The 8,893-nt window shown below is 38.7% G+C and overlaps 1 protein-coding gene across 1 annotated transcript; it reads left to right on the top strand.

Moving 5' to 3' along the window:
- The first annotated feature begins 1,034 nt into the window (after nt 1-1,034).
- has1 (hyaluronan synthase 1) lies at nt 1,035-7,312 on the top strand. Its single transcript, XM_062064239.1, is given in 6 exon segments — nt 1,035-1,098; nt 2,461-3,154; nt 3,231-3,456; nt 3,538-3,670; nt 4,494-5,035; nt 5,038-7,312. Coding segments are annotated over 5 exon segments (1,593 nt in total). The 5' UTR covers nt 1,035-1,098; nt 2,461-2,473; the 3' UTR covers nt 5,049-7,312.
- Nucleotides 7,313-8,893: the final 1,581 nt, after the last annotated feature.

Below are 8,893 nucleotides of genomic sequence, written 5' to 3'. Positions count from 1 at the left end.
GTTTATTTGCCCTCAAATTCGCTCTCGCTGCTGGTGTAAACAATGGGGAAATGTGAGGAGCTCTTCAACCCGCGACGTCACGCTACTTCCGGTACAGGCAAGGCTTTTTTTTATCAGCGACCAAAAGTTGCGAACTTTATCGTCGATGTTCTCTACTAAATCCTCTCAGCAAAAATATGGCAATATCGCGAAATGATCAAGTATGACACATAGAATGGATCTGCTATCCCCGTTCAAATAAAAAAAAAAAATCATTTCAGTAGGCCTTTTTATACAATATGTGAAGTCCATTCAGGCAGTACACAGGAAGTTCCCAATAATATAATAGTGTACCATCATCTCCATGCCTCCCATGACATCAGCTGCCTGGTGGCTTCTATTTGTGCCTGTAATGGTGTATGATGGCTCAAGCAGCTCAATGTGGTTTAGGAAGGGTGTGGGCCACAGATTTGCTTGTAAAAAAAAAAGAAAAGAAAAGAAAATAGTTTTAGGGGATGTGATCATGTTGACGTCAGGTCAGACTGTGACGCGGTGGTGGTTGGAGAAAATAAGATGACTTGCTTGGCAGGAGAAAGGAAACAAATCCTTTTGTTTCACTGTTGGTTTTTGCAATATGACAATGCGGCCACTAGAGGGAGACATTTATTTGGATTAGACATTATGGATTATATTGCGCAATTTCATTCAACCGTTAAAAAGCATAGAGATTAAGTTTATAATAGTTAGAATACATGTTTGCTGGGGTTGAAAGTCATTACCAGCTAGGCTGAAGTAAAATGTGAAAGTTCAATAGACAAAAACAGTAAACTATATTGGTATTATTTCCAGATATGAGAATGATGTTTTTAGAGTTAAAAAAAACCTAAGAAACATAACAAGGGAATTTGTAAGTACCGCTCAAGCCAAAGGGAATCACCGCCTTGCACACTTGTCGGACTGACGCACGGCTGACTCAGTGGGGGTGCCGCTCGTTCATCATCCCCTCCACACATGCCTTCACAGCCAACCTGCAGCTTATAAAAAGACCAGCTCTGCTCGGCAGGTCAGCACACAGGACCCACACTCTTTACTCTGGATGCGTCGCAAGCACCGCATCAGGTAAAACTCTCTATGGATTCTATTAGCGGTTTAAATACAAATAAAAATATACCATTTAATTACATGTTCTATTTTAATTGATATTTTTTACTTGAAATTCAAAACGATTTTGCGTAAATAAAAACGAATCAATATTTATATTATATTTGACATTATCTTTTACAGTTACATTCATCACATTTTCAGTAGTATTTTGATACTTACGTGGTCATATTATGTATGATATTTATATTATATGATATTATTTCAGTACTTTGTAAAAACATTTCTATTGGAAATTTGTACATTTAGCATTTACATTATTTCAGTCCATTTGCATGCATTTGCATGCAGCATTTCATATGTATTATAAATATTTCACTATATATTTGTGTCGTATATCATATTAGATTATTTTGTTTAATATATATTATCCGTGTATGTATTATATAATATACAAACATATAATGTAAATATACATATTATATCATGTGTATTCATATGATTTATTTATTCTTATATATTTTTATCCTACACCCAGGAAAGTCCCATATGCGTGAATGGAAAACTAAACGTTATACAGTATACAAAATATTCTAATATAATGAAGTTTTTTGTTTTATTACTACTTATGTGTTTTTTTTACTAATATGTAATGTACTGTTTGATTAAAAAAGAATACGCCAACATCATCACACATTTATGCAGTTCTAAAGCATTGCAATAGATTTAATCAATTGTTATTTGATGCAGGAGTTAGCCAAGTTTTATTGTGTTACAATTTCACCATTGTGGTCATGTTATCCTTTGGGCGCCGTTCAATTGTAGGAAGACCAAATGTTTATTTACCCTCAAAATGGTGAGTCCTCAACAAATCCTGGGGCGCATTTGGAAGGATGTCTTGATGTTGTCCGTCCATATTGAGCACTTGTTAAGCATGAAATATATACTCGAAGTTATGTACAACAGATGTGTTCAATCTATTGTTTTTCATTTTTCAAATATCGAGTGATAATTTTGGCGTATTCTTTTTGAATCACTGATTACTTAATGTATTGTATTTATCACATTGTATCATGCAGGCCCCAGCTCCCCCGTGACAATCAGTATAGAAACTGGATGTTAAAATAAATCATATATTTCTATTATATTCTCATATATATGCAATATATTCTATATGATATGATAATGCATCATATAAGTACTATGATTTATAACTTGCAATCCACTTTTATGTGTGACAGCCACAGCGGTTTCGTAATTGCAACCCGTTTTAACGAGCCATAAAAGCACTCAGTGCCTTTATGAGACATATTTCCATAGAACAGGTGTGCTTCCACCTCCCTTGTATAAATTCTGTATGTTCTTGGACCTGTTCCTCAGGTGAAGACACACAATGGAGCTGAAACCTCTTCTCAAAAAGCTGCTGTCGATACTCCGAACGGTATTCACGTTCGTCTTCGCGTTGGCCGTTTTGGGCGTGATGGTGTGGGCGTACGTCGAGGGTCAGCAGCTGGTCACATCCATGTATGGAATCATCTCCTTCGGTATTTACGGCCTCCTGCTGTCGCTCCACGTGCTGGTCCAGAGCTTCTTCGCCTACATCGAGCAGCGGCGGATGAAAGCTCGGAAGACTCCGTGCACCTGCACCAAGACCATTGGCTTCACCATATCAGCCTACCAGGAGGACCCGGTCTACCTCAAAGAGTGCCTCAACTCCATCCGGGCCCTCCAGTACCCGTCCGAGCTGCTGCGCATCATCATGGTGGTGGACGGGAACTCGGATGACGACATGTACATGATGGACATGTTCAGAGAGGTGTTTGCTGACCGGGACCCGGGTTGTTACGTGTGGTACAACAACTACCACACCTGGGATCCCACCATGGAGACAGCTTCTGTGGGCTCAGGAGTGGAGGCAGACTATATTTTAGAAAGCGAGGACCCACAAAGGAGCGAAGTGGAGCACCTGATCCAGACCAAGAACTGCGTGTGCATCATGCAGAAGTGGGGGGGCAAGCGGGAGGTGATGTACACCGCCTTCAAAGCCCTCGGAGATACAGTGGACTACATCCAGGTAGGCCTCGTTTCTTCTCTTAATCTTCTTTTTTGAGAAGGAAAAACCCCACATGACGCGCTTTGTGATCGGCTAGGTGTGCGACTCAGACACCAAACTGGACGCCTTGGCCACGGTGGAGCTGTGTAAGGTGCTGGAGAGCAACCCCAAGTACGGCGCAGTCGGCGGGGACGTGATGATCCTCAACATGAAGGACTCCTACATCAGCTTCATGAGCAGCCTTCGCTACTGGATGGCCTTCAACATAGAAAGGTCCTGTCAGTCCTTCTTCAACTGCGTCTCCTGCATCAGTGGACCTTTGGGTAGGTTTCTCTACACACACCTTCCAACCGCCGATAGACACACGCCAATAAATGTCACTTGTTCTCCTCCTTCCTGATTAGGCTTGTACAGGAACGATCTCCTGCAGGCGTTTCTGGAATCTTGGTACAATCAGAAGTTTTTAGGGACTCATTGCACTTTTGGAGACGACAGACATCTCACCAACCGTATGCTGAGCATGGGCTACGCCACAAAGTAAGCCACTAAAACTACACCATCTGACGTATTCTTTTAATTGTCTTCAGTGGAAAAATCATAAATAATACATAATAATTAATAATTAGCGCTTTATTGGAACACTTTATTACTAAAATGAAAAGGCAATTGAGATTAACTGAAGTGCTCTAATGGAGGCCACTTGTTGCTAGGCAGACTTTGTGGGGCACAATTATTTGTGCCCCATTGGACAATTAAAATATGGCAAAGGAAACTACTCTAAAAATAACCAGTTTGTATATACACAAGTTGTAATTGCTGCAGTGTTAAATATAAAAAAGGTATTAATAATGGCATTCATTAATTCATAACAGAGTTAAATTATAAAATGAATTGACACACTAAATATATTTAAAAAAATGTTTTTTATATTTAAAACAGCTCAGTAATTGTATACATTTTTTTTATTTTTATAAAAATGTCATTTAGGGTCATTTTTTATTTTTTAAGTGAGTTTTGTTATGAATTACATAATATACAAAAGACTAAACACAAAAAGGGAAACGAATGGCATTGGAATTCTGACTAAAATATAAAAAAATGGGCTCTAAAAAGTGGAATTTTACCAAGAAAAATAAAGTTAGAACATTTTTCTCTCCGGCCATATAAGGGAATATTAAAATTTGATTGTTGTAAAATTACAACACAATTTCATACGATTCTGACATTCTCCATAAAAAAATCATAATGGCTGCTGTGTATAAGACATAAAAGCAAGACAGAATCTGTTTACATAGTCATATAGATTTTTAAATGAAATATAAACGAGTATTAAATGAACGTTTTCCTGTCCTTCCCGCAGATACACGGCTAACTCCAAATGCTACACCGAGACGCCCGCTCAGTTCTTGCGTTGGCTCAACCAGCAAACCCGCTGGACCAAGTCATACTTCCGCGAGTGGCTCTTCAACGCCATGTGGTGGCACAAGCACCACCTGTGGATGACGTACGAGTCCATCGTTTCCGGGGTGTTCCCCTTCTTCGTCACAGCCACCATCATCCAGGTGTTCTGGACGGGCACGCTGTGGGACATCCTGTGGGTGCTATGCTGCATCCAGCTGATCGGGCTAGTGAAAGCCGCCTACGCCTGCATCCTGCGCAGGGACGCGGTGATGGTGTTCATGTCGCTCTACTCCGCCTTGTACATGACCAGCTTGCTGCCTGCCAAGTACTTTGCCATCCTCACCATGAACAAAAGCAGCTGGGGGACGTCGGGAAGAAAGAAGATAGTGGGCAACTACATGCCCCTACTGCCCTTGTCGGTGTGGACAGCACTTCTGTTATCTGGGATGTTTTACACTATCTGGAGAGAGAGCCTCGAGAGCTGGTACAGTCCAGTAAAGAGACTGGAAACTGAATTTCTTGTCTTTGGCTGTGTGGCCTATTTGTGTTACTGGCTGCTGATGATGTTTTTATACTGGGTGTGGTTCCGCCGGTCGTGTCGGACACGATCAAAAAGTTACTCGTTGAATGTTTAGGTAGGTCCACAGCATTCCAGCAACTTAATTTATTATAATGTCTGTTATTTTTAATGTATTTATTTAGTTGGTCTCCAAACTCAGGGCAATGCAGGTTATTCCATGTTGCTGCTAAACCAACAAACACAAAATGGCGTATTGATGGGTTTAACTCAACAAACGCAGAAAGAGCAAACTTTGACATGGAGATGTTGCACATTTAAGTGAAACTGAGGGCTTTAGCCTACGCACTTCTTACGTTTCTCTTCTTTTGTATGTAAGTGAGCGATCCTGGCTATTATGTTGTGTGAATATTTATGTTCAATAGGTGAATTAAGTCGCCACACACATCCGAGACTTGACTCATGAAGACTCTGACATTCTCTTGTTCCCCCTTCCCCTGACTGACAAGCTGATGGCTTACAATCACGGTGGGCCACAGAGATGTCCAACCAAAAGGTGGTAAATGTTTGACAGCAAGATACGTGTCAAACTAAGATAAGCCATTAGCTGTTCTTGCGTTTGGAAAGAAGCGTCTTGGCAGTTTCTTACTGTTCACGCCAGTCAAACGTAAACGAACGCAAGAGCTTTCTTTGTGCCAACATGCTGAGCGGATTGGTTTCTACACAGCTTTATAAAGTCTGAAGCCTTCAGCAGAGTGTAGGGGGACTAATATTCTCTCAGGCGGGACTCACTGTGCCACATTTTTGCAAAGAAGAATCAACCAGACACCCGCAGTGTACATTGGTAAATGAAGAACGAGTCATTGGTTCTCAGGATGATATTATATAGTAGTTCCTCAATTTACAATCTCAGTAACTTATCTCAAATCTCCCATTGAAATGCCCTGCCCCTAAACAGCACCATTGTAACATGTAACATGCCTTTCAACAAGAAAAACAAACTTTTAAAATGATTGTATAAAAACAATACTACAGAATGCACTACAAACAACTACAGTAAAATGTAATGTAATTATAAGATAGATACTTTATTGATACAAAGGGAAATTCAAGAATGTACATCATTATTATTGGAGAGTGGACTTATCTCCTTCCAGCTGCTTCTCCATTATTTTTCATTGATAAATGTCCACCGTTTCGATTATATTTTATCATCGTTACCATTTTCAGTATGGTGTCGACTAGCAAAGTTTGTCACACGCTCAGTCATGTTTTCAATGATTTATTAAATTATTCAATGAATATCATCCACTTCTTCTTCTCAGCATTGTCCTTCACACTCACTTTCTTCCTTCCCATTTTTGGAAAAACTAATTTATGTCCATCTCTAGCTATAAGTTAATGCTAGCGAGTAAGACCAGATGTTTTGGTTGGATCTTACAGGGTTCACTGTGACATTTGATAGGCCAACTAATGGTGGGGATGCTTGTGACTAAAATGTTTGCTTGCAACTTAAAGCATAACAATCAGCCAATAGACAGCTCTTATCTCAAAACACTCTTAAGTTGAGGTACCACTCTATGGTAAAAGTGTGCTCATTGCAGGTGGAAAAGACTTGAGATTTCAACAAGACTTTAACCAAAGACTTGAGCCTTGACTAGGACTTGCATCTCAGAGATTTGATTGCGCTCAACATGACTTCTCTTAAATATTTCTGTAAGAACCACTACATAAAAAGTTGTCTTGGTGTCAGTTTCGTGACAGAATTACTTTTACACGTGTTGTTGCACTGGACTTTTGACTGCACTTTTCTGCAGGGTCGCACAATTTAAAAAAAACACAACGTGAAGGGATGGGAATTCCCGAATAAAGCGTGCACTTAATGAATGTTTCAGATGACCCTTGCTTTGGAATCACTTTTGTAAAAGAAAATTGTGGTATGAGGGATATGTGAAAATTCAGTCCACGTCGTTCCCAGAGACCTTCATTGACATTTCTCAGAGCCATAACATCGAGTTCCCGATAAGAAACAACTCCCACACTCACAGGGAGAAACCTTCGTTTTGGTATTTGTTGCTCCTTTGTTCAGGAAGGCAAGTATCAGGTGTGCAACTATGACTTCATGAAATTAAGATTTAAGGTACTTTTAGACTTCACTGATCCATTCCAATACACATAAAGTACATGCAATGATGAAATGTAAACAATGTACTGTAGACTGTGTGATGGTGTCAAGTGTGGGTGTACTGTGTGGGGCCAGTTTTATGTCATATATATATATATATATATATATATATATATATATATATATATATAGCCATGTGAACAATGTGAAATAAATATTTTTCTAACTTTCAACTTGTAGTGTCTGTGAATTCATGGATGCAGTCAGTTCTGGAACATTGTTGTCCAAATTGAGGCATTTGCGACCCGCAACTCGTTTGTTAGTGACCCGCAACATACAGTGTTCTCATTTTACAGATTTGCTTTATTTAGCATCAGACTGAAAAAGTAATAAACGTTACAAAGATAAAATATATCAAATTAATATTGGTTTTGTTTCATTTTTAACACTGAGCTAAAACGTTTTACTTTTTATTGAAATTAATTGCTTATCACATATTGGCCTATATTTGAGACAAAACAATATACTGTATTAAAATTTCATATAATGATGATTGTGACCATAATATTTCCAATTGCTGGGTTGCATATGATGACACATCCGTTTTTCTTCTTTGTGGCTTAGTTCATACGATGGTCAAGCAGCTTGAGCGTAGCATTAAAAGAAGTGAGAGTAAATGCAGAGTTTGAGCAGAAAATGTCGTATTGCTGATCTGTTCTTGGGTGTTCCAGTTGTTCATATAGAGAGATAGGAAAGAGATTGTATACAGTCCCAAAAGAAGTGGTTCATAAAGGTAATAAAGTCGTATGTGCATCGAAGGAAATAGCTCTTTAAAATATTTTCAATCATCGTGTGGAATACAATCGGACTGCTTGTGTCTGCAGCGATTATTTTGTAAAATATTTGTTTGAACATTTGGTTTGTTCGAGAAACTTTCTGTGATGCAATCAAGTTTATTCTCTACCACATTAGTAGTGTTTGAGAGCAGAACTAAACGTGAGAAAAGGACAATAGATCGCATCAGTTTGTGGTTGCTACAAAGATCTGGTTCTGCAAATAAACCAACATCATGTTAAGTTCTAGTAATAAATATTGTGATTGTTGGTCCAATCTACTGTCTTTTCATTGTCCATTTTCATAACAGAAACTAAAAGCTTAAGTTGTTGTGCAGGAAAGCCAAGTGCTTTATTCGACACGGATTACCGCATTATAGCGTCTTTGGTGATATTTACTAGCATCAAAAAAATATCCTTAATAGTATTAATAAAATTGAAGAATACATCTCTCGTAGGCTGAATAGCATATACTGAATCTTGATATCGCTAGCAAAAATTGCTGAACAACAGGGACATCTATAGCTAAATAATGAGGCAAAATATGAACTTCACACCATAAAAAAAAATGCAGACATGAATTGTCGATGAGACTAATATTTGAAGGAGGACATCAACTACAAACAAATTAATCATTTTTCACACTATCGTCACGATCACAACAGCACAGCACTTGTTATCTCAATCAAAAGAGTTATGTAACGATGCACAAATATGGGTCCAACTTCGTCTTTCATGGATTGTTTAATTTGTGCACCCCTCAGATGTAAAGACATGATGTGCCTCCAATCTTTTCTTCTCTAAATCTGTGTGTGTCGAAGGAAGTGAGGTTGAGGTGAGCAGTAAAATCTTGATGATGATAAATGGTTTAAATCTTTCAAAAC

Source organism: Entelurus aequoreus, linkage group LG11, assembly GCF_033978785.1.
Source record: "Entelurus aequoreus isolate RoL-2023_Sb linkage group LG11, RoL_Eaeq_v1.1, whole genome shotgun sequence".
Classification (NCBI taxonomy): Eukaryota; Metazoa; Chordata; class Actinopteri; order Syngnathiformes; family Syngnathidae; genus Entelurus; species Entelurus aequoreus.
This window is presented reverse-complemented; position numbering and strand designations above follow the sequence as displayed.